The sequence below is a fragment of the Phyllostomus hastatus genome, unplaced genomic scaffold (genome assembly GCF_019186645.2).
Source record: "Phyllostomus hastatus isolate PE091 unplaced genomic scaffold, TTU_PhHast_1.1 phas_contig_80, whole genome shotgun sequence".
Lineage (NCBI taxonomy): Eukaryota > Metazoa > Chordata > Mammalia > Chiroptera > Phyllostomidae > Phyllostomus > Phyllostomus hastatus.
The window spans coordinates 181,009-208,121 of NW_025333960.1; the positions used below are offsets into that span (position 1 = coordinate 181,009).

At 39.3% G+C, this 27,113-nt stretch overlaps 1 protein-coding gene across 1 annotated transcript in view; it reads right to left on the reverse strand.

Moving 5' to 3' along the window:
• ISY1 (ISY1 splicing factor homolog) overlaps positions 1-26,874 on the reverse strand; it is a 38,337-nt gene extending 11,463 nt beyond the window's left edge. Inside the window, exons 1-6 of the mRNA XM_045850001.1 lie at positions 26,559-26,874; positions 23,921-23,943; positions 23,276-23,327; positions 19,733-19,798; positions 19,281-19,323; positions 2,015-2,127 (exon numbers count right to left, since the gene is read on the reverse strand). Coding sequence (XP_045705957.1) covers positions 2,015-2,127; positions 19,281-19,323; positions 19,733-19,798; positions 23,276-23,327; positions 23,921-23,943; positions 26,559-26,561 — 300 coding nt within the window. The 5' untranslated portion in view covers positions 26,562-26,874. The remainder of the gene's footprint in view (positions 1-2,014; positions 2,128-19,280; positions 19,324-19,732; positions 19,799-23,275; positions 23,328-23,920; positions 23,944-26,558) is intronic.
• Positions 26,875-27,113: the final 239 nt, after the last annotated feature.

The following is a 27,113-nucleotide window of genomic DNA, read 5'->3' on the forward strand; positions in this document are numbered from 1 at the left end:
GGCTTTTAGTCACTTCTCCCAGTACCCACAAACAAATTGGGCCCTACTGGTGCTGAGTCCCAGCTGGGTGAGGTTGTGGACATTCTGGGCCCCTGTGGGACTCTCCAGTGAACTTTCTTGTGAGGCTGGAAGTTTCTTCTGCCACTGCAACTCCACAAGTTTTTACAGCCAGAGGTTTTGAGGCTTTATTTCCCCACTCTAGAAGCCTGGATTATTTGGCCCACCTCGCTCCCCATTTCTTCTTTCTAGTTTATCCACATGGAAATGTGGGGCTACCCAGTGCACCACCATGTATTGCCCACCTGCCTGGTCCTCCAGCTGCCGCCTAGCCACACATCCTCTCTGCCTCAGCTGCCCATCTCTGCCCCTCCTACCAGTCTGAACAAATGTTTCTTCTTTAACTCCTTGGTTGTCAAACTTCCATACAGTTTGATTTTCTGGCACTTCTGCTTTTTTTTTTTAATTGATTTGTTGTTGTCCTTTTGGTTGTGCAAGGAGGGAAAGGGTGTCTACCTACGCCTTCATCTTGGCCAGAAGTCTTAACCATTCTTATATGTACATAAAAATGCTAATAAATATATTCATAATGTCATGTAACCATCACCACCATCCATCATCATAAGTCTTTTCATCTTATAAAACTGAAACTCTAAATGTACCACCTTTAAAAAAATGCACTTATTTATTTTTAGAGAGAAGGGAAAGGAGGGAGAAAGAGAAGGAGAAAACATCGATGTGCGAGAGAAACATTAATCAGCCACCTCTTCAGTGTCCCCAACTGGGGATCTGGCCCTCTACCCAGGCACATGCCCTGACCAGGAATTGAACCAGCGACCTTTTGGCTTGTGGGATGACATCCAACCCACTCAGACACACCAGTCGGAGCATAAATTTATTATTTTTATACATAATAAATGAAAACAAAATTCTTAGGCATTAAAAAATTCTGAAAGGAAATATATAAAACCAATGTTGCTTTTGGGAGGTGAATTTAAGAATTATATTTTAATTTTGTAATGCTTCTGACATTTTCTATGAGGACTGATAAATTTCTGCATTACTTTAATGAAGGCTGACAGGAAACAAAATACATCATCACAAACCTGGTAAAGAGGTTAAATGAAAGTTCCTACTGCATTGCCTAGAATACAACAGATGTTCAAGAAATGTGAATGCCTTTCTTTATGTTATGGGAAGAAGAAATGCTTCATTTACATTGCAGGTATTAAAGTGCAAATTATGGCTGTGTTAGACCTTCACAAATGTGAAAAGACCATGATGTAGAAAAACTGCCATGTATTTCTTACATGACACATTACATATAGTCCACTAATTAGATACTACCAGTTCAAATGATCTGAGGCAGATCTTTTCACAAGCTCTGGGAACAGTATTTTTCAAAGTTGAAACCAATAGCAAGACATGAAATCAGTTAAGTGGATCACAATCATCAATTTTTTTAAAAATCAAAATAGAACAGAATAGAAAATAACAAAGTGCATCAACACATATTAAGTATTTCTTCAGCACATTTTTGTGTTCACTGGGTTGTGATATAAAGTGTGTGTGTGCGCACACATGTAGGCACATATTTATAATGACTCACGGTCGTAAAACCTTGAAAGCCACTGTTTCCGTAAAACCAGGAAAGAATGGAGTGTTCCACAGCCCCCTCAGGTAAAAATCCAATAATGGTTGCCCTAATTCCCAAGGAGCAAGACCCAGAGAGATTAAGTGGCTTACTTAGGAACATCTGACTAGTAAATGTATGTGCCTTATCTGCTCTGAGACCTGTACTATAGAGCCTTTAAGCATTATTTGACCTATGCTTTTCATGGTTTCCTGTCTACCTGCAACAAGTACTTTTCAAGCCTTCTTTCATTACTTGAGTGACTGCCCTCTGATAGGCATGGGCTGGGAACTGCATGCTCCTAGGTAAGACTCACCCAGCCTGCCCAAAAGCTTACAAGCTTACCCCTAACAGCCACTGGGGGTAAGTGAGCTGCTTACTTACTACATAATCAGGACCACCCAGCTCCTTTATCCGGACCTCCCAATGTCCTTTCTCTCTTAGCAGTTTGTTAATTTCATCATTCAGGTCACGAATTCGGAATTCACCTAAGCCAGCTAGAAAACAAAAATATTTATATCATTTCTTCAAAATACCATTCAATGTCATACCCATAAAAATGAATGTCAACATCTACAAAGACATACAAGATAAAAAATACTCATTTTAAATTTATTTTAAATACCATCAATACCCAAATAAATGAAAGAGCAAGGATTATGAACAGAGTTGCCACCAGCATAAGGGAAAAAAAAAATCCTTGAAAAAAACTTCATCCTTATTAGCAACCAAAGAAATATAAACTGAAGTAATCCTGCATTTCTATTTACATGACTACTAAAATAGCAAAACCTTACTGGTGGGGAAACTTAGTATTCAATCTAGCAAACATGCATGAGGCTGGTAGCATTCTGTATTGACTTAGTATTTTCTTTTTTTTTAATATTTTATTTATTTATTTTTTAGAGAGGGAAGGGAGGGGGGGAGAGAGAGAGAGAGAGAGAGAGAGAGAGAGAGAGAGAGAGAGAGAGAGAGAGAGAGAGAGAGAGGGGAACATCAATGTGCGGTTGCTGGGGGTTATGGCCTGCAACCCAGGCATGTACCCTGGCTGGGAATCGAACCTGGGACACTTTGGTTCCCAGCCCGAGTTCAATCCACTGAGCTACGCCAGCCCGGGCTTGACTTAGTATTTTCAAGAAAACAATGTGTTATTAAATGGTATGAGAATTAAGCCTAAGGGACTGATTTAAAAGGATGTGCACAAAGGAGTTTGCTGAGGATGTTGTCTGTAGTGGCCAAGAGCAGGAAGTAGCTAGAGCACCTTACCACAGAAAAGGAGGTCATATGGTTAATGAACCACTGAAATAAAATGTCTTATGGCTGTTCCAAGGGAGAGTCCCTCCCTTTCTCCATTGAATTGCTTTGTACCTTTGTCAAAAGTAAATTAATCATAAATGTGTGGCTCTACTTATGGACATGTTACTCTGTTCCATTGGTCTATGTGTCTATTGTTCACCAATACCACATTACTTTGAATACTGTAGTTCATATTAAACCTGAAAACTAGGTGGTATAAATACTCCAATTTTGTGCTTTTTCAAAACTGTTTTGATTATTCTAGTTCTCCTACCTATAGATTTAAATTTTTAAACTATTTGTCAACATATAAAACAAAATACTGTTGGGATTTTGATTGTGATAGTATTTGAAAAAAGATTGGTATATTTCCTATATTGAGTCTTCCCCTCCACAAATACTTTATATCTCTCCATTTATTTGGGTCTTCTTTGATTTCTTTCATCACTGTTTCATAGTTTTTAGCATATTAATCACACATAGATTTTATCAGACATATCTAAGTCTTTCTTTTTTTAAAAGATTTTATTTATCTATTGTTAGAGAGGGGAAGAAAGGGAGAAAGAGAGGAAGAGAAACACCAATGTGTGGTTGCCTCTCAAGTGCCCCCTACCAGGGACCTGGACAGCAACCCAGGCATGCATCCTGACTGGGAATCAAACTGATGGCCCTTTAGTTCACAGGCCGGTGCTCAATCCACTGAGCCACACCAGCCAGGGCTATATCTAAGTCTTTCTTGTGTTTTGATGCATTTGTAAATAGCACTATAAAAATGTTATAGTTCCAAATATTCACATAGTATACAAAAAATTTGTTTATTGACCTTCTATTGAATGACACTGCCAAATGCCTATATTTATTTTAGAAATCTTTCTGTAGATTCCTTGGGATTTTCTACATAGAAAACATGTCATCTGAGAATAGAGAACTTTATTACTTCCTTTCCAATCTGTGAGCCTTATATTTATATTACCTTTTCTTTCTTTACTGCAGTGGCTAGGAATTCCACTATGATATTGAATAGAAGTGATGAGAATGACTATCTCTACGTACTTTCTCATCTTAGGAAAAAAGTGTTCAAATTTCCACTAATAAGTATGATGATGGAATAGATTTTTTCATAAAAGTGCTTGATTAAGGTAAAAAGTTACCTTTTATTCCTAGTTAGTTAATAGTTTTTATCATGAAGGAATGTTAAACTCTGTCAAATATTTTTCCTGCATCTACTCAGGAATCCCCAGAAAAGGAAACCCTAGAACAAAAGAAAGGAGGAATCCCCACAAAGAATGCTAAATGAACTTGATGTAACCAAACTATCAGACATTTTCAGCTCAAAATAATGGTTATAAGAACACTTAGGAAGCACAGTGAGAACTACAAAAAACTCCAGGGAAGCTACAAGGAACTTACAGCAAACTATATCAGCATGAAAAAAGACATAGAAACTATCAACAAGAACCAGGAGGAAATGAAGAATACAATTTCTGATTTGAAAAATACAGTAGAAAGAATCAAAATCAGGCCAGATGAAGTAGAGGACAGAATCGACAAGCTGGATGACGAGGTAGAAAAAAATTCCCAGAAAGAGCAGGAAAAGAAAAATAGACTCGTCCTGGCTGGCATAGCTCAATGGATTGAGCTCAGGCTGCGAACCAAAACATCGCAGGTTGGATTCCCAGTTAGGGCACATGCCTGGGTTGCAGGCAACGGCCCCCAGCAACCACACATTGATGTTTCTCTCTCTCTCTCTCTCTTTCTCTATCCCTTCCCTCTCTAAAAATAAATAAATAAAATCTAAAAAAATTTATTATTAAAAGTATATATACTTAAAAAAAGAAAAAGAAAAATAGACTCAAAAAGAATGAAGAGGGTTTAAGGGAGCTACAGGACAACATGAAACATAATAATATCCATATCATAAAGAAACCAGAAGGAGAAGAAGAGGAGCAAGGGATAGAAAACCTGTTTGAAAAAGTTAGGACATAAAATTTCCCTAACTTGATGAGAAAAAAGTCACACAAATCTGGAAAGCACAGAGGATCCCAATCAAGATGAACCCAAAGAGGCCCACTCCAGACACATCATAATTAAAATGGCAAATTTAAAGACAAAGAGATAATTTTAAAGGCAGCAAAGGAGAAACAGATAGTAACATACAAGGGAGCTCCAATAAGGGTATCACTGATTTCTCAACAGAAACACTACAAAACAGAAGGGAATGGCAAGAAATATTCAAAGTACTGAAAAGCAAAGGCTTGCAACCAAGATTATGCTACAAAGCAAAACTGTCCATTAACATAGAAGGTAAGGGAATTCTGGCCAAGATGGAGACATAGATAAAAACCCTTCATTTCCCTGCACAACCAAAAGGAGGATAACAACCAATGTAAAATCAATAAGCAACCAAAAATGCCAGAAAATCAAACTGCATGGAACTCCAACAACCAAGGAATTAAGAAAAAATCAATGAGAATAACAAGATCGGTAAGGCAGAACGCACAGGCCAACTCAGAAAAACTGAGGGAAGGTGGCTGGGCGGTGGGACTGACTGCCAAGCTCGGCAGAGCTGCATGGGAGGGGCTAATTTAAGGGGAAAACTGAGACTCAGTGCTGACTGTGGGCTATGGCTGGGGTTGCCACAGTGGCAGATGCTTCTAGTCTGACACAGGAGTCTGTTGGAAAGTGAACAAGAGATGAGCAGGTGAGCTGCACTGTTCCTTCTCTGACCCCTCCCCCACAGGCAACACAGCAAAGAGGGTTGCCCTGCCCTGGTGAATACCAAAGGGCCCATCCCTTACAACTTAGCAGGTGTGCCAAGACAAAGAAATATGGCCCAAATGAAAGAACACAGCAAAACCTCGGAACTAACAGATGAGGAGATTTCCAACCTATCTCATGGAGAATTTAAAGCGCTGGTAATCAAAATGTTCACAGAACTGATTGAGCTTGGTCAAAAAATGAAAGAACAAGTGAAAGATACCTAAAATGAAATAAAGCAAAATATACAGGGAAGCAACAGTGACACGAAGGAAACCAGGATCCAAAGCAACGATTTAGAACAAAAGGAAGAAATAAACATCCAACTGGATCAGAACGAACAAATAAGAATAAAAAAAAAAAATGAAGAGAGGCTGAGGATTCTCTGGAACAACCTGAACGGTTCCAATATCCAAATTATAGGGGTGCCAGAAGGAGAAGAACAGCAGCAAGAAATTGAAAACTTATTTGAACAAATAATGAAGGAAAACTTCCCCAATCTGGCAAAGGAAATAGACTTGTAGGAAGTCCAGGAAGCCCAGAGAATCTCAAAGGAGGTAGACCCAAAGAAGAACACACCAAGGCACATCATCATTAAAAAGTTATCCAACATTAAAGACAAACAGAAAATCCTAAGAGCAGCAAGAGAAAAGAAGACAGTTACCTACAAAGGAGTGCCCATAAGGCTATCAGCTTGTTTCTCAAAAGAAACCTTGCAGGCAAGAAGGGGCTGGAAAGAAGTATTCAAAGTCATGAAAGGCAAGGACTTACATCCATGATTACTCTATTCAGCAAAGCTATCATTTAGAATGGAAGGGCAGATAAAGTGCTTCCCCAATAAGGTCAAGTTAAAGGAGTTCATCATCACCAAGCCCTTATTATATGAAATGTTAAAGGGACTTACTCAAGAAAAAGATAAAAATTATGAACAATAAAATGGCAAGAAACTCACAACTATTAACAAATGAACCTTAAAAAAAAGAAAAACAATGAAAACAAAAACTAAGCTAACAACCAGAACAGGAACAGAATCAGAGAAATGGACATCACACAGAGGGAGGTCAGTGGGGACAGGGAAGGGAGAGATGCGGGGGAAAGGTAGAGGGAAGAAGCAGCATAATTTAGGCATAAAATAGGGAGAGATAAAAAATGGTATAGGAAACAGAGGACTCAAAGAACTTATATGTACAACCCATGGACATGAACTAAGGGGCTGGAGGGTTGGGGGGTCAGGGTGGAGAGGGGATCAAGGGGGAAAAATGGGAAAACTGTAATAGCGTAATCAATAAAAAATATTTTTTAAAAAATAGAAGGTGAAATAAGCAGTTTCCCAGACAAAAGTAGGCTGAAGGAATACACCTCCACCAAATCAGCAGTGTAAGATATGCTAAAGGGGCTGCTTTAAGAAGAAGAAGAAAAAATAGTGAGAGAGAGGAACACAGATACAAAGGGGTAAAACGGCAATGAATAAGTACCTATCAATAATAACTTTAAATGTACATAGATTAAATCCTCCAACAAAAGACACAGGGTAGCTGAACGGATAAGAAAATGTGACCCACATATATGCTGCTTACAAGAGAACCACCTCAAAATAAAAGACCTACACAGACTGAAAGCAAAGGGCTGGAAAATATATTCCAAGCAAAAGGACAAGAGAAAAAAGTCGGTTTAACAATGCTTACATCAGACAAGACAGACTTCAAAACAAACGCCATAAAAAAAGACACAGAAGGACATTTCTTAATGCTCAAGGGAAGAATCCATCAAGAAGACATAAACACTGTAAACATTTATGCACCCAACATAGGAGCACCCAAATACATGAGGAAAATCTTGAAAGACTTCAAGAAAGATAGATAGCAGCACATTTATAGAACAGGATTTTAACACCCCAGTGTCAACAATGGATACATCTTCCCAACAAAATATCAACAAGGATATTGTGGAACTGAACACCACCCTAGATCAAAGGACTTAACTGATATATATATATATAGAACCTTTCATGCCAAAGAAGCAAAAATACACATTCTTTTCAAATGCACATGGAACATTTTCACACATACACCACTTGATAGGACACAAAACAAGCCTCAACAAATTCAAGAAAACAAATTATATCAAGCATCTTCTTGGCGCACAAGGGCTTGAAACTAGAAACCAGCCTCAAGGAAAAAACTCAAGAACATTCAAATTCATGGAGACTGAACCACATGCTATTAAACAATGAATGGGTTAATAATGACATTAAGGAGGAAATCAGCCCTGGCTGGCATAGCTCAGTGAACTGTGCGTGGGCTGCAAACCAAAGTGTCACTGGATCAATTTCCAGTCAGGGCACATGCCTGGGTTGCAGACTAGGTCCCCAGTGGGGGCCATGTGAGAGGCAATCACATTGACATTTCTCTCACTCTTATTCTCCCTCCCTTCCCCCCTCTAAAAATAAATAAATAAAATCATTTAAAAAAATTAAAGAGTTTCTGGAAACTAATGAAAATGAACACACAACAGTCTAACACCTATGGGACACAGCAAAGGCAATCTTGAAAGGGAAGTTCATGGCAATACAAGCCTACCTAAAAAAGACAGAAACATCTCAAATAAATAACCTAGCCCTACACTATAAAAACTGTGGAGTAACAACAACAAACAATTCCCAGAGCCCTGTAGGAGGAAGGAAATAATCAAGATCAGGGCAGAATTAAATGACAAAAGTCTAAAAAAACAATTCAAAGGTTGGATAAATCCAGGAGCTGGTTCTTCGAAAAGATAAACAAAATCAACAAGCCTTTACCCAGGCTCATCAAGGAAAATGGAAGAGAACCCAAATAAATAAAATAGACTGAAAGAGGAGAGATTACAACTGATTACCACAGAAATATAAAGGATTGTAAGAAACTACTATGAACAAATATAAGCCAAGAAATTTAAATACCTGGGTGAAATGGACAAATTTCTAGAAACTCATAATCTTCCAAAACTGAATAAAGAAGAAGCACAAAGCCTGCACAGACTGATAACATCTGGTGAAACTGAATCAGTAATTAAAATACTCCTGGCACACAGCAGCCCTGGACTGGACAGTTTCACAGGAAAATTTTACAAAACATTTAAGGAAGAGCTAGACCCTATCCTTCTCAGACTATTCCAAAAAATCCAAGAAGGGGGAAGACTCAAACTCTTTTCTGAGACCAGCATCATTCTGATCCCAAAACCAGATAAAGACACAACAAAGAAACAAAACTACAGGCCAATATCACTGATGAATGCAGGCGCTAAAATCCTCAACAAAATATTGGCAAACCGCATTCAGCAATACATTAAAAACATCACACTCCATGATCAAGTGGATCTCATCACAGGGATGCAAGGATGGTACAACATTTGCAAATCAATAAATGTAATACATCACATAAACAAAAGGAAAGACAAAAATCACATGATCATATCAATGGATGCAGAAACAGCATTTGATAAGGTCACAGCACCCATTTACGATAAAAACACTCAGCAGAGTGAGAGTAGAGAGGGCAAACCTCAACATAATAAAGCCCATATATAAGAAACCTACAGCCAACATCATACTCAATGGGCAAAAAAAGCTTTGCCCACTAAGCTTGTAAAAGCTTTCCCACTAAGATTAAGGAACAAGACAAGGGTGTCCACTTTCACCTCTTCTATTCAACATAGTACTGGAAGTTCTACCCACAGCAATCAGACAAGAAAAAGAAATAAAAGGCATCCAAATTGAAAACAGGGAAGTAAAACTGTCATTGTTTGCAGATGATATGATAGTGTACACAGAAGACCCTACAGACTCCCTCAAAAAACTTCTTGACCTACCAAGTGAATCTGGCAAAACAGCAAGATACAAAGTCAATATTCTGAAATCGAACACATTTTTGTATACCAACAACGAAATATCAAAAACAGAAATCAGGGGGAAAATTCCCATTGACTATAGCCACAAGAAAGATAAAACTACCTAGGAAAAAGTACCTGTATTGAGAAAACTACACAACACTGAAGAAAGAAATTAAAGACACAAATAAATGGAAGCATATACCCTGTTCATGGATTGGAAGAATTAATATTATGAAAATGTACATACTACCCAAAGCAACTTATAGATTCAACACAATTCCTATTAAATATCAATGACATATTTTACAGACATAGAATAAACATTTCAAAAATTTATATGGAACCATATATTACCCCAAATAGTATCAGCAATTCAGAGTATAAGAGCAAAGTAGGAGAGATTACAATACCTGATATCAAGCTATATTATAAAGCCACTGTAGTCCAAACAGTCTGGTACTAGCGTAAGAACAGACACATAGACCAATGGAACAGAATAGAGAGTCCAGATATAAACCCATGTCTCTATGGCCAATTAATATTCAAAAAAGGGGGCAGGACCATAACATGGAGTAAAACTAGCCTATTCACCAGATGGTGTTAGGAGATCTGAACAGCTACATGTAAAAAAAATGAAACTTGACCACCAACTTACACCATACACAAAAATAAACTCAAGATGGATAAAAGACTTAAATATAAGTCAGGACACCATACAAGTCTTAGAGGAGAACATAGGCAGGAAAATTTCAGATATTCCATGCAATATTTTCACCACATGTCCCCCAGAGCAAAGGACAAAAAGGAGAGAATAAACCATTGGGGCTACAAGAAAATAGAAAGCTTCTACACAGCTAAAGAAAACATCAGCAAAATGAAAAGGGAATCAACTGTATGAGAAAATATATTTGCCAATGACACTTCAGACAAGGGTTTGATCTCCAAAATATATAAAGAACTCACACAATTCCACACCAGGAAGACAAACAATCCAATTAAAAAATGAGCAAAGTACCTGAACAGCCACTTTTCCAAGGAGGACATACAGAGTACCTAGAGACATATGAAAGAATGCTCAGCATCACTACCCATCAGAGAGATGCAAATTAAAACCCAATGAGATACCACCTCACAGTGGTCAGAATGGCCATTATAAACAAATCTATAAACAAGTGCTAGAAAAGTTATCAAGTAAAGGGAACTCTACTACAATGTTTATGGGAATGCAGACTAGTACAGCCACCTTGGAAAACAGTATGGAATTTCCTCAAAAAACTGAAAATGGAACTGCCTTTTGATCCAGGGATGCCACTTCTAAGATTATACCTTAAGAATCCTGAAACACCAATTCAGAAGAACCTACCAACCCCAATGTTCATAGCAGCATTAATAAACAGCCAAGTGCTGGGAAGAGCCTATGTGCCCATCAGTATATGAATCAATCAAAAAACTGGGGTATGTTACAGAATGGAATACTATGCAGCAGAAAGAAAGGAATTCCTACCTTTGCAACAGCATGGACGAAACTAGAGAGTATTATGCTAAGTGAAGCAAGCCAGGCAGTGAAAAACAAACACCATATGATGTCATCTGTTACAGGAACCTAATGAACAAAACAAACGAATGGGAAAAATAGAATCAGAGGCATGGAAACGAGGAACAGATTGACAGTAACCAGAGGGGCAGGGTGAGGCAGAAGAGCGGGTAAGGGAGGGGAAGGGTCTAGTCAAGGAACATGTATGAATGACCCACGGACAACAGGGTGGGGATTGATTGTGGGAGTGGGGTGTGGGCAGGGGAGAGAAACAGGGGAAAACTGTGACAACTTTAATAGAATAGTAAAGAAAAATTTTTTTAAGATTGATTGAATTATTTGGATAGGTGAAATGCAGAAGAAAAAGAGGGTAAGCTACATTAACGTGTGACAGAAATGTTATTTGGTTGCCTCTGGCACACCCCCAAAAAGGCACCTGGCTTGCAACCCAGGCATCTGCCCTGAAGCAGGAATCGAATCAGCAACCTTTCAGTTTACAGGATGACACCCAACCCACTGAGTCACACCAGTCATGGCCCAATTTTATTTGTGACACTTGTAATTTGTGTTTTTTTTTCCTCAGTCATTTTGACTAAAAGTTTATCAATTTTTATTGATTGTCTTAGGAATCAGCCTTGATTTACTTTCTCTATCTCCTTCTGTTTTCAATTTCATTGATTTCTGCTCTCATCTTATTAGTTCCTTCTTTATGCTTACTTTAGGTTTAATTTGCTCTTCTTGTCTAGTTGAATGGGGTAGAAACAATTCACTGATTTTTTAACTTTCTTATTTTCTATTATTTTAAAGCAATACATTTTCATCTAAGCATTGCTTTAGTTGCATGCCATAATTGTTTTTTTCCTAAATTTTGATGTTAAGTTTTCATTATCACTAAATTAAAAATATTTTCTGAAATTCTGGTCAATATGGCAGAGTAGGTGAATGCTGTATTCACCTCCTCCCACAATCACATCAAAATTACAACTAAATTATTTAATAACCATCATGAGAACCACCTGAACACCTGCTGAACACAAGTCCTATAACTAAAGATATAAGAAAGTGACGTCAAGACTGGTAGGATGGGGATACACATGGATTGGCAGGCCCCACACCCATGGTGTGGCAATTAGGAATCCTGAGGGAGCTCTAGCTGGGTACGAAAGTTGGTTACGGCATTGTCCAAATACACCAAGATTGCAGGTATAATCTCTGGTTAGGGTACATACAAGAATCAACCAATAAATGCATAAATAAGCAGAACAGCAAACTGATGTTTCTCTCTCTCTCTCTCAAATCAGTAAACAATAAAAAAAAAGAATCAGGAGAAATATCTCAGCTATAGAGATTCCCCCATGAGGAACATGGAATCCCAGCCCTACACTAGGTTCCCCTGGCCAGGGATCCACTGCTGGGAATAAAAATCCCCATAACATCTGGCTGTGAAAAACTAGTGAAGATTATATCCAAGTGAGATGAAAGGCTGCTGGAGACCTGGGCGTTGCACGTCTCAGGCCCAAGCACAGATTCATTTGCTCACAAACTCATTTGCTCTGGGCTTCAGCACAGAGGTAGCAATTCAAAAAGCACAAGGGACATACGGGGGGAAAAAACTAAACTGACTAGCTTTGGGGGAGTGCAGGAACAGGGATCGGGACATCTCTCTCCAGGGATGAAAGGGCTGGCAGGTGCCACTGTTCCTTTGTTGAACCCTACCTCCAAACAGAAAAGCAGATGCAGGAAGGCACAAAATCTGAGTTCTTCATTAACCTGGCTAATAGAATTCACCTCCCTCTGGTGATTCCCTGACACCCAACCACAGCCAACTAACACTGTATTTGTAGATAACAGAATACCACTATATAGAGAGAACCCTAAAGATTCCACCACAAACTACTAAAACTAATAAATGAATTCAGTAAAGAAGCAGAATAAATAATTAATATTCAGAAATTGGCTGCATTGTTACAGTAGTAACAAACTATCAGAAAGAAAGTTGAGAAAATAACTATATTTACAACTGCATCAAAAAATAATAAAATACCTAGGAATAAATTTGAGCAAGAGTATAAAAGACCTGTAACTATAAGACAATGAAGAAAGAAACTGAAGAAATGCAAATAAATGTAAGCATATACCATGCTCATGGATAGGGAGAATTAACATCATTAAAACGTCCATACTACCCAAAGCACTCTATGGATTCAATGCAATCCTTATCAAAGAAGTAATAGCATTTTTCACAAAATTGAAACTAAAAAAATCCAAATAATATTAGTATGAAACTACAAAAGATCCCAGATAGCCAAAGCAATCTTGAGAAAGAATAAGTTGGAGGTCACACAATCTGATACCTATCCATCAAACCAAACTACAAGGCTACAGTTATCAAAAGAGTATTGGTACTGGCATATAAACAGACACACAGAATAATGGAACAAAATAAAGTGCCCAGAATTAAACCTACACCTTTATGGTCGATTCATATATGACAAAGGAGGCAAGATTATCCAGTGGGGTAAAGACAACCTCTTCAACAAATACTATGGGCAATACTGGACTGCCCCATGCAAAAAAATAAAATTAGATCACCTTCTTACACCAAAACAAGAATTTGCTCAAAATGGATTAAAGACCTAAATGTAGACCACAAATGTAAAACTATAAAACTCCCAGAAGAAAATACAGGTAGTAAATTCTGTGATAATACTCTTGACAATATTTTGGGGGGCATGTCTCCTTGGGTAAGAGAAACAAAAGGAAAAATAAACAAATGGGAATACATCAAACTAAGACATTCTGCACAGGAAAGGAAACCATCAAAAAAAAAAAAATGAAGAGACAAACTACTGTACAAGAGAATATATTGGCCAATAATACATTCAGCAAGGGGTTAATATCTATAATATACTGGGTTGGCCAAAAAGTCCATTTAGTTTTTTCTGTAAAATAAAAGATACATGTTTTACTTTCACCAATAACTTTACTGATTTGGATATTCTGAGTATGTCAGCTATGTCCTGTGTGGTATAACGTTTATTGATCTCAGTGTTTCAATTTGATCACAATCAACTTCAACTGGTCTACTCAACCATCATCCAACAAGAAACCTCCAGCCAAAACAAAGCTCTTTTAACATGTTCAATTAGTAACAGCACCTTCTCCATATACCGCACAATGTGTTTCAGTTGCATTTTTACCTTTCTTGAAATAATAAAGCATACTATGCTGAAAATGTTGCAAAAAAATAAAAAATCCAATTAAAATATGGGCAGAGGACCAGAACAGACATTTTTCTCCACAGAGGACATACAGATGGCCAATAGACATATGAAAACATGTTCAACATCACTAATCATCAAGGATATGCAAATTAAACTCTTTGAGGAAGAGGAGATTGCAGCTGTAGCTAACTAATGTCCCACCCACTCCTGCTCCTGATTCACAACTGTTCGCTTTCTCAACTAGGAACAAATTGGCCAGGAAGCAGCATGGCAGCAATGGCTTTTAAAGACACCAGAAAGAGCCCTGGCTGGTGCAGCTCAGTGGATTGAGCGCGGGCTGCGAAACAAGAGATCACCAGTTCGATTCCCAGTCATGCCTGGGGTGCAGGCCATGTCCCCAGTTTGGGGTGCACAAGAGGCAAACACACATTGATATTTCTCTCCCTTTCTTTCTCCCTCCCTTCCCTTCTCCAAAAACAAATAAATCAAACCTTTAAAAAATAATAAAGATACCAGAAAGATACCCACTCAACCAGAGGTGGCGATTCACTGAATTAGAATTACTCTAATCGGAATGTAAAGTCTTTGCAGATGATGTGTACTAACCTGATCAGAGGTGCCAAGGAAAAGAATCTCAAAGTGAAAGAACCAGTTGAGATGGGTTCCAAGACTCCAAGAATCACTACAAGAAAAACTCCCTGTGAGGGGTGGGGCAGTTCTAAGACTTGGGATCATGTCACATAAGGACCCACAAGTGACTCACTGACTTGAATGGCCCTTCTGAGATTTTTTAAGCAAACTACTTCCATCAGTATTGAGCTGAGCCGAGACTGAAGTCCTCATTACAGATGCTTAAATCAACCTTTTTAATAAATTGACTATCAGTTGTTAAAAAAAAGGATATGCAAATTAAAACCACAATGAGATATCATCTCACACCTGTCAGTATGGCTATCATAAATAAATCAAACAAGTTTTGGTGAGGATATAGAAAAAAGGGAAGTCTTGTGCATATTGGTAGTACTGTAAGTTGTAACAGGCACTATAGAAAACAGTATGGAGGTTTCGCCAAAAATTAAAAACAGAACTACCAAATCACCCAGCAATCCCACTTCTGAATATATACCCAAATAAATCCAAAACACTATTTCAAAAAGATACTTGCATCCTTGTGATCACTGACAAGATATAGAATCAACCTAAGTGTCTGTCCTTCAGTAGACAAAACGATAAAGATGTGGTATACTTATACAATGGAATATTACTTGGCCATAAAAAGAATAAAATCTTACCATTTCCCACAACATACATAGACATAGAGGGTTTTATGCTAAGTCAAATATGTCAGAGAAAAACAAATACCCTACAATTTCACTTATATGTGAAACCTAATAAACAAGCAAAAACAAATTCATAGACACAGAGAACAGACTGGTAGTTTCCAAAAGGGAGGGGGTTTGGGAGACTGGGCGAAATAGGAGAAGGGGTTAAGAAATACAAACTGACTGTTATAAAAATAGTTACGAGAATGTAAAGCAGACCATAAAGAATATAATCACCCTGGCTGGTGTGGCTCAGTAGACTGAGCCCCAGCCTGGGAACTGAATGGTCACCAGTTTGATTCCCAATCAGGGCACGTGCCTGGATTGAGGGCCAGGTCCCCGGTGGGGGGCACATGAGAGACAACCACACATTGATGTTTCTCTCCCTCTCTTTCTCCCTCCCTTCCCCTGTCTAAAAGAAATAAGTAAAATAAAAAAAATTTTTAAAAAAAGCCCTGGCTGGCATAGCTCAGTGGATTGAGCACAGGCTGCAAACCAGGCATCGCAGGTTCGATTCCCAGTCAGGGCACATGCCTAGGTTGCAGGCCATGGCCCCCAGCAACCGCACATTGATGTTTCTCTCTCTCTCTCTTTCTCCCTCCCTTCCCTCTCTAAAAATAAATAAAATCTTTAAAAAAAAACTTAACAAAAAGAATATAGTCAATGATACTGTAAAAACTATATATGGTATATATCGGTACTAGAATTATCAGGGTGATCACTTCATAAATTATATAAATGGCTAATAACTATGTTGCATACCTGAAACAAATATAATGTTTCATCTCAAGTACAATGGAATATTTTTTTAATTATTTAAAAAATAGAAAAATAAATACCCATTACCTCTGCCAAAATCTCTAATCTCCTTGTGGTTTCCTCTTTGACACATGTTATTTAGAAGTATGTTGTTTAATTTCCAATTATTTGAAATTTTCCCAATATCTTTCTGCTGTTGATTTCTACATTAATGCTATCAGAGAACACACAATGTATGATTTCAATTATTTTAAATTTGCTAATATTTCTTTTATAGCCCAAAATATGGTTTTTTAAAGACTTCATTTATTTATTTTTAGAGAAAGGGGAAGGGAGGAAGAAAGAGAAGAAGAGAAACATCAATGTGAAGTTGCCTCTTGCACAGCCCCAACAGCCAGAGCCAAAATATGTTTTATTTTGGTGAATGTTCCATTTTTTAAAGAACACATTTTTTAAATGTGTTCTTTAAGCCCTGCAACCAGTAGCCCTGCTACTGGTGTAGCTCAGTGGATTGAGCACGGGCTGCGAACCAAAGGGTCGCCAGTTTGATTTCCAGTCAGGACACATGCCTGGGTTGCAGGCCAGGTCCCCAGTGGGGGACACATGAGTGGCAATCACACATTGATGTTTCTCTCCCTGTCTTTCTCCTTCCCTCCCCCTCTCTCTAAAAATAAATAAAATATTTTTTAAAACGTGTTCTTTAAAAAATAAAGTGTATGCTTTTGCTTCCAGCCAAGTCGGAGGTATAGGTAGATACACTTTGCCTTCTCACATAACCAAAAGAATGACAACAAATTTAAAACAAAAAATAACGAGAACTGCCAGAAAGTCAAACTGTATGGAAGTCTGACAACCAAAAAGTTAAAGAAGAAACATTCATTCAGACTTGTAGGAGGGGTGGAGACGGGCAGCCAGGGCGGGGAGGACTCATGGCAAAGTAGCAACTGGTGGACCTGGTGTTTCAACATTTGCATGCAGATATACTGGGAGGAACAACTGAGGAGCAAGACAGACAGCAAAACTCAGGGTTCCAGTGTGGGGAAATAAAGCCTCAAAACCTTTGGCTATAAAAATCTGTGGGGGTTGCAGTGACAAGAGAAACTCCCAGCTTCATAGCAGAGTTCATTGGAGAGATTCGTGGGGTCCTAAAATGTACACAAACCCACCAGCTTGGGAATCAGCACCAGTACGGCCCAATTTGCTTGTGGGTACCAGGAGAAGTGACTGAAAGCCAGCCCAGAGCCTAGCAAGCGGCACTGTTTCCTCTCTGACCCCTCCCCCACACACAGCGCCAACCTATCAGATGACAAGTTCAAAACCCTGGTAATCAGGATGCTCACAGAAATGGTTGAGTATAGTTGCAAAATGGAGGAAAAAGTGAAGGCTATGCAAAGTGAAATAAAGAAAAATATACAGGGAACCAACACTGAAGGGAAGAAAACTGGGAGCAAAAGGAATAAATAAACATTCATCCAGAATAGAATGAAGAAACAAGAATTCAGAAAAATGAGTAGAGGCTTAGGACCCTGCTGGACAACTTTAAACTTTCCAACATCCAAATCATAGGGGTACCGGAAGGAGAGGAGGAAGACCAAGAAGTGGAAAACTTATTTGAACAAATAATGAAGGAGAACTTCCCTAATCTGCCACAGGAAACAGACTTCCAGGAAGTCCAGGAAGCTCAGAAAGTCACAAAGAATTTGCACCCAAGGAAGAACACATCAAGGCACATCATAATTACATTATACAAGATTAAAAATAAGAGAATCTTAAAAGCTGCAAGAGAAAATGAGACAGTAACCTACTGGTAAAGAGTGTCCATAAGACTATCAGCTGATTTCTTAAAAGAAACCTTGCAGGCAAGAAGGGGCTGGAAAGAAGTATTCAAAGTCATGAAAGGCAAGGACTTACATCCATGATTACTCTATTCAGCAAAGCTATCATTTAGAATGGGAGAGCAGATAAAGTGCTTCCCCAATAAGGTCAAGTTAAAGGAGTTCATCATCACCAAGCCCTTATTATATGAAATGTTAAAAGGACTTATCTTAGAAAAAGATGATCAAAACTATGAAGAATAAAATGACAACAAACTCACAATTATCAATAACTGAACCCAAAAACAAAAATAAAAATGAACTCCCTGGCTGGTATAGCTCAGTGGATTGAGCGTGGGCTGTGAACCAAAGGGTCGCTGGTTTGATTCCCAGTCAGGGCACATGCCTAGGTGTGAGTAGGGTCCCCGGTGGGGGCCACATGAGAGGCAACCACACACTGATGGTTCTCTCCCTCTCTTTCCTTCTCCCTTCCCCTCTCTCTAAAAAATAAAAAATAAATAAAACCTTTAAAAATAATAAGAAATAAAAATGAACTAAGCAAACTACTAAAACAGGAACAGAATCTCAGAAATGGAGATCACATGGAAGGTTATCAGTGGGACAGGGGAGGGGGAAGAATGGGGAAAAAGGTACAGGGAATAAGAAGCATAAATGGCAGGTACAAAATAGACAGGGGGATGTTAAGAATAGTATGGGAAATGGAGAAGCCAAAGAACTTATATGTACAACCCATGGACATTAACTAAGGTGGGGGAAAGCTGGTGGAGTGGGAGGTGCAGGGAGGAGGACAATAAAGGCGAGAAAAAAAATGGAACAACTGTAAAAGCATAATTGATAAAATATATTTAAAAAATAAAATGTATGTTTTTATGTTAGGTTAAGTAGATTGTTGTATAAATGTCAACTAGGTCCAATTATTAGTAGTATTGTTCAGTTTTTGTATGTACTTACTTATTTTCTACTTGTTCTATTGATTATTGAGAGAAGAGTGTTGACATCCCGAAATTTAATTGTGAATTTGAAAATCAAACACTTCAAGTACACAGAGTAGCTTACCATTCTGAATCTGAGCCACTTTTTTAGAGATTTCTCCAATGATCTATGAAAAAAACAAAAGTTAATAGATTCTTATTACTTTTGAATATGTCTAAAAGCACAGAAAAATGTAATTTAAAATTAGTAATTTAAAAAAACATAGGCCCTAATTGGTAATAGCTTAGTGGACTGAGTGCCAGCCTATGAACCAAAGGGTCGCCAGTTGGATTCCCAGTCTGGGACACATGCCTGTGTTGCCAGTCAAGTCCCTAGTAAGGGGTGCATGCAAGAGGCAACTGCACATTGATGTTCCTCTCCCTCTCCTTCTGCCTCCCTTCCCCTCTCTAAAAAATATATAAATAAAATCTTTTTTAAAAAAATAACTTAGAATTCTGGTTTAAAAGTCATTTAGATAACAAGAAGCAATTAGAAACCTGTTACTTCTACTAAGATCATATTCATCCAGAATGTACCTGTCGTCTCCACTTCTCAGCTTTGGGTAGCTCAGTACATTCTGAAGCAAGGAAGGGTCTTCGTTCCTAAAAAGAAGCAAATTTTACACATTGCCACTGTACAGTATGAAATTACAAGCTTCCTACAACATTCAGCTGATTCAGGCCTGAAGTCCAAAATGTCTAAACACATCTAAAGTTTCACTTCCAGATGATCTCATCAAGCCTTAAACCTCACTTTACACTCTCTATTTAGGAAACAATAGGTAAAAACATTCATTGCATTGTATTTAGTACAGTGAAGCAAAGGAAACAAATTAAAAGCCCTATAGTAGAGAGATGACTAAGTAAACTAGATTATATCCACTTATGGCATATTTATATCACCTTAAGAAATGATGGCCATCAGCATTTAGAACAGATGTGTGTGTATACACATGTATGAGAGAGAGAGAGTGTGTGTGTGTATGTACAGATAGCCAATAGACATATGAAAAGATGTTTAATGTCACTACTCATCAGAGAAATGCAAATTAAAACCACAATGAGATATCACCTCACACCTGTCAGAATGGCTATCATTAATGAAAGAAGCGTTGGCAAGGATGTGGAGAAAAGTGAACTCTCATGTACCATTGGTGGGGAAGCAGACTGGAGCAGTCACTATGGAAAACAGTATAGAAGGTCCTCAAAAAGTTTAAAATGGAACTGCCTTATGACCCAATGATTTCAATTCTGGGGATATAGCTGAAGAAACCCAAGACACTAGTTTGAAAAAGTATATGCACCCTTATATTCACTGCAGCATTATTTATAATAGCCAAGACAGGGAAGCAACCCAAGTGCCCATCAACAGACAAGTGGATAAAAAAGTTGTGGTACATATATACAGTGGACTATTACTCAACAACAAAAAGGAATGAAATCTTACCACTTGCAATAGCATGGATGAACCTACAGGGTATTATGCTAAGTCAAATTAGTCAGAGAAAGACATATACCATATGATTTTATATACATGTGAAACCTAAAGAACAATTTAAATAAACAAACAAAACAGAAATAGACTCATAGTTACAGAGAACAGACTGATAATTACCAGAAAGGAAGGATTGGTTTGGGGGACTAGGTGAAAAAGGTAAAGGGATTAAGAAGTACATATTGGTGGTTACAAAACAGTAATAGGGATGTACAGTACAGCATAGGGAATATAGCCAATAATACTGTAATAATTATGTATGGTGGCAGATGGAACTGAAGTATCAAGGGAATACTTTGCAAAGTACAAGATTCTCTAACCACTATGCTGTACACCTGAAACTGATACAAAAAACTAAGGAAAAAAATAAAATGTAAACAAAGCAAAATATCCAAAGAATGGTACATTTTACCCCTAATCTGCCTGAGTCTCTGTGAGTTTGAGATCACTTACTGGTTTCAGCTAAAAGCTATTCCTCACAGCTATTCTACCCACTATTATTCAATATTAGACAAAGCTGAGATAATATGGGGACCCAATTACCATAGCACAAAAGAGATGGAAGAACAAGTAGCCAGATCATCACACAACCCTAGCTATAGAGATGCACCCAGAATTCAAGTGTACAGACTCATAAGCATGTCACTGGACTTCCGGCAAGATGGAGGAATAGGTGGACGCACCGTACCTCCTCGCACAACCAAGATTAGAACAACAATAATTTACAGACAGAATATCACTCAGAACTGACAGAGGATTTATCTGAACGGAAGTCAGACAGCCAAGAAGTTGAAGTGGACCCATACATCCAGACTGGTGGGAGATGACGAGCCGGGCAGGCGCGGGGCAGGCGCTGGTAGGCGGCGCGTGGAGGTCGGGGAAAATTTGGCGCGAAATCGGCGCGACAGCCATCAGGGGCGCAAGAGCACAGCGGTGATCCCTGAGTGCACAAGCTGCGGCTGGCGGACCCAGTGGGGCAGCGATTGTGGACCAGGGCAGAGCTCGCAGCCCAGGATCCCGGGGAGGGGTCTGAGCCCAGGAGAATGGAACTACCTCCATTGTTCCCTCCCACTCCCGCCCCCGCCCCCCGCCCCCACATATAACGTCACAATCTAGCGACCGGGGTGCCCAGCCCCTGTGAACACCTAAGGCTCTGCCCCCCACCGTAACAAGAGCGACCAGACCGGGAAAAAAAAAAGGACAGAGAAAGACATAAGACATGTTTCCAACAGAACAGATCAGTCCCCCAGGACTCATCATTTTGAGCGACCAAGAAATAGCCAATCTATCAGATGCACAGTTCAAAACACTGGTGATCAGAAAGCTCACAGAATTGGTTGTTTTTGGGTACAATTTAGATGAAAGGATGCAGGTTATCATAAAAGAGATGCAGGAAGATATGCGGAGGAGAGCCAATAGTGAAAGGAAGGAATTTGAGTCTCAAAACAATACAGTGGACCGGAAGGAAGATATAATCAACCAAGCAGGAAAGCATGATGAAATAAGAATTCAAAAAATCGAGGAAAAGCTTAAGAGCATCCAGGACACCTTTAAACGTTCCAGCATCCAAATTATAGGGGTACCAGAATGGGAAGGAGAAAAGCAACAGATGGAGCACGTATTTGAACAAATAATAAAGGAGAACTTCCCCAATCTGGCAAAGGGAACAGTCTTCCAAGAAATCCAAGAAGCTCAGAGAGCCCCAAAGAAGTTGGACCCAAGAAGAAACACACCAAGGCACATCATCATTACATTAGCCAAGGTAAAAACGAAGGAGAGAATCCTAGAAGCAGCAAGAGACAAGGAGACAGTAACCTACAAAGGAGTTCCCATCATACTGTCAGCTAATTTCTCCAAAGAGACCTTACAGGCAAGAAGGGGTTGGAAAGAAATATTCCAAGTCATGAAAGACAAGGACCTACATCCCAGGTTGCTCTATCCAGCAAAGCTCTCATTTAGAATGGAAGGACAGATGAAGTGCTTCTCAGATAAGGTCAAGTTAAAGGAGTTAGTCATCACCAAGCCCTTATTTTATGAAATGTTAAAGGGACTTATCTAAGAAAAAAAAAGATAAAGAAAAAACATGTATAGTAAAAGGACAGCAAACTCACAATTACTAACAACCACACCTAAAGCAAAACCAAAAGAAACTAAGCAAACAACTAGAACAGGAACAGAACCACAGAAATGGAGGGCACATGGAGGGCTAGCAGCAGGGGGGGGTGGGAGGAGGAGAGGGGGGAAAAGGTATAGAGAATAAGTAGCATAGAATGTAGGTTGAAAATAGATAGGGGGAGGGCAAGAATAGTACGGGAAATGTAGAAGCTAAAGAACTCATAAGTATGACACATGGACATGAACTAAAGGGGGGGAACGTGGGTGGGAGAGGGGGTACAGGGTGGAGGGGAGAGAAGGGGGGAAACGGGACAACTGTAATAGCATAATCAATAAAATACATTAAAAAAAAGGCATGTCACCAAGTATAAACAAGAAACAGGAAGATTATGAGTTTGAAGTCAGCTCAGTAGGGAGTTTTATCACATTTTTCATTCTACTTTACAGTTCAAGAGGAGATTTACACCAACCTTCACTTTTCCCTCCTCCAATTGAGCTTGGCGAAATCTTGCTAAGGCCGTCCTACCAGAAAAAGAAAAGACTCCATTAGACCCTGCTCACAGATTTCTTATCACCTAAGTTCCTGGACAGGGTAAATCTGCTCAAGACCATATTCAACGTCATTCTTGTGTGTGTGTGTGTGTGTGTGTGTGTGTGTGCATGTGTTGTGATTAAGAAACCACACAGAAGTTACAGATTTCCATGTTCCAAAGAGTAGAATTTATAAATCATGTGTGTTCCTGAAAATCCAAGTATCTATTTTATTTTCACTGCATGTAAGTACTGTGGGAAACTCAACTTAACAGACCACTGTGGTGAGCAAAACATCCAGATGTTATTAAAGATTAGTGTTTGGGGTGCCCTAGCTGTCACTCTCACAGCCCTAGCCTCTATGCCTAGGTAAATGAATGCTCATCCAATAAAAGTTCTGGGAGCTTTCAGAAAACACTAATGGGGAAAACAAATGGGAAAATATGAGAATACTATTTGAAAATATGTAAAGAAAGGAACATATATCAAAAGGCTCATACACCAAAAGGACCAAACACAAAAAGAGCCCTGTGGTAGTAATTAAGTTACATAAAATCTACAGTCAAAATTGAGTTGATACTTACATGGCCTTTTCTGCATTTCGGGCCTAAAAGGGGAAAGAACAGAAGAAAAAGACCCATTTTTTAAAAACTTTCTTAACTTGCTTTTTTAAAAAAATATTTATTTGCTTTTTAGCAACAAGTTTCACCACAAGACACAGTCACAAGCAAAATGCTTAAAGTAGCATATAAACACAATAACAAAAAAAATATGAAAAGACTGCTCTCCCTCTCGGGAGCATGCCCACACCTTTCTTTCCTCTCAGACACACATCTCCTAAACTCTAAGGGTCCCCAAAAGAGTTGCAATGAGGGGACCAATGGGCAGCAGCAGCTCATCCTGGGCTAACCCCCTGAATCTATCTCCAAGGTTCCTTTTCTCTGACTTTCTAGAGCCAAAGAAATCTAGGCTTCTTTCCTATAACATTTCTAGAGAGCCAAAACATCACTGCCTAGGCTCTTTCTGTAGCTTCTTCTATCCTAAGCCCTTCCCTGTTTCACTGTCCCCAGCTTTAATAAATGTACTCTCAAAATTAAAAAAAATAATAATAATTAAAAGATGTCCACCTGGCTGGCATAGCTCAGTGGATTGAGCACGGGCTGTGAACCAAAGCATCGCAGGTTCGATTCCCAGTCAGGGCACATGCCTGGGTTGCAGGCCACAGTCCCCAGCAATGGCACATTGATGTTTCTCTCTCTCTCTTTCTCCCTCCCTTCCCTCTCCAAAAATAAATAAATAAAATCTTTTTAGAAATTCTTTAAAAAAAAAAAGATGTCCAAATCCTGTGCCTTTACTTATGCTGCTCCCTCTGCCTAAAATCTTTACTCCTCTGGTCCCCAACCCCTTGGATCTGGCTAACTCCTATTCATTCTTCAAAATTTACCTGTGTCATCACCATCCCAGTAAGTTTTTCCATGACCCCCTTTCTTCCCAACTAGGTTACTACCCTTTGTCTGGGTTTATACCTACCATGGCACTTTCCATCTAGTATTACAATTGTCTGTTTTCTGGCAATGGAATTTGAGAAAGAGACTAACTTTTACAAAGAGAGTTTTATATAAGTACTGTCACACTAAGGTTAAGCCAATTATCCCTGAAATACAATGTCAGGTAGGGAAAATGTTTTCTGGGTGTAAGTGAAAGAGTACTTGCTAGAGTCACAAAATTGAATTTTATTCCCAGCTCTTCCACTTATCATCCCTGAGTACTACTAAGTATTAAGTAGTCTAAGACTACTTTACAACAAGGATCATACTTCTTATCTCATACAGAGGTCATGATGACTTGATGAGATAAATACATGAAGACATCAAGTATGCAATTTATAGATGCTAAGCAAAAGTGAGCTCATTAAAATCTTGTCTCTGACCATCCTTTTCAATAGACACAAAAACAAGCTTGGCAAATGCTTGGTGGATAAATGAACACAATATTTACTAAGGAATAAAATAAAGGCTCTCCCAGGGGAAGCCACCATCTTGAAGGCTGTGACTGTGTCCTAGATATTTCATTAAATATCTAGGACAGATCCTAAATATTTAATTCAGTATTTCTCAATGCCTATTCCACACTTAAAACATCATGCTAGATGCTAGGAACTAAGCCATGGTTTTTCCCAAGTAACTCATAGGAACTCCCTCCAAAACAATGAATCAATAGTAAGTAATCAGTGATGAGTACATGTAGCCAGGGTAATGAACCCACAAATATGAACGTGTGATGGTGTTACATAAAATAACCAACAACTCCTATAGCCAAAAATAACCAGGCCCAAGGATCATCTCCCTGGCTAGGGAATGGAAAAAGGAGATTACCAATGCTTGCCAGAGTTCAGAAATGAAGAATCTCAGGGCAGAATGAAACAGTAAATTTGGGATATATCCTCCTACCGAAAGCACTGCTTCGAGCCAACTGTTTTCTTTCATTCTTAGGTTCTTGTGTTCATCAATCCACAATGGTTTCCAATATAACCTTATGTTGGAATTACTCTATAACCTTACTGCAGCATCGAGGGTTCATTATGGGAGCCTCACTTGATGAAAATATCATGGTAAACCAAAATGTTGTACCAGCACTGTGTGCATTCTCATATTTACCCGTTGTGAGTGCTTCCTGAATGAAAAAGCCAACTAACCACTCCAGACCAGAGATCACACCTTCAAGCAATGACACTATGACATTCATTCATGTGTTAACTGGAACACCTACAACGTGCCAGACATTAAATAAGCAAAGGTGAAAGGCCCCTACCCTTGGGAAGTTTTTATCTTGTGTTGGGGGGAACATATATAAATCAAACAATTCAGTAACATACGGTCACAACAGCTATGACGCTTGGGGACAAACATCCAGCCCACGGCAGGAACCGTGAATCCGAGCCGGTCCCTGTGCCTGCCTCTCTGTTCCTTAGTTTCCCCTCTTGATGACGTAAGCGCTTTGTCGAGATTAAAACACCAATGAGAGACGGTGGCCCTCGAGATTCCAGTTTCCGTCACCAACTTCTGACGTTGAGAGGCGGGAAGAGAATTCACACATTACACCCTAGGGGCCTGAGGCCTACAGTGATGCCGGCTGAGCGCCTACAACGAGGGACCCAGAAGAGGCTGGGAGCCCGTATAGCCGGTCCGCTCGCCCCGTCCTTCACTCACCCACCCTACTCACCATAGTGCAAGTGGAGGCGCCAACCTCGGATCACCGCCAGAGAACTTTCCGGCCTCAGAAGAGGCCAACCCGGTCGGGAACTGAAGATTCTAACTGTATCACCGACTTTTTCAATTGGAAGGGGAAAAAAGGCTGGAGGGCGGGGGCAGGAAGAACAAGAAATGAAGAAACCGGAAGTGAAGCTGAGAATTGGCTGGAGAAGGGAGAAGGAATGCACAGTCGCTCCGTTGGCGGCCTTCCTGGGCGTACGGACGTTGCACCAACGCGTACGATAGAAGAATGGGGGCGTTGACAGAATTGCGCTTGCGTACTGGGAATGACAGGCATTTCTCCGACTCAGCCCTCGGAGGCTGGTTTTACTCTCGCGATAACAACTGCGAATTTCACGCAGTAACTATTGGGATCGCGGTAGCTAGCTGTTCCACTGCAGGTGTCTGGAAAGACGTTGGGAGTGGCGTACGCAGCCGTAGATGCTCGTTCCGTGGAACCTCGTGGAGAGCAAAGATGCTCTCTTTATCCCAGTGAATGGATTGAATTCTCACAATTAACTGAGGT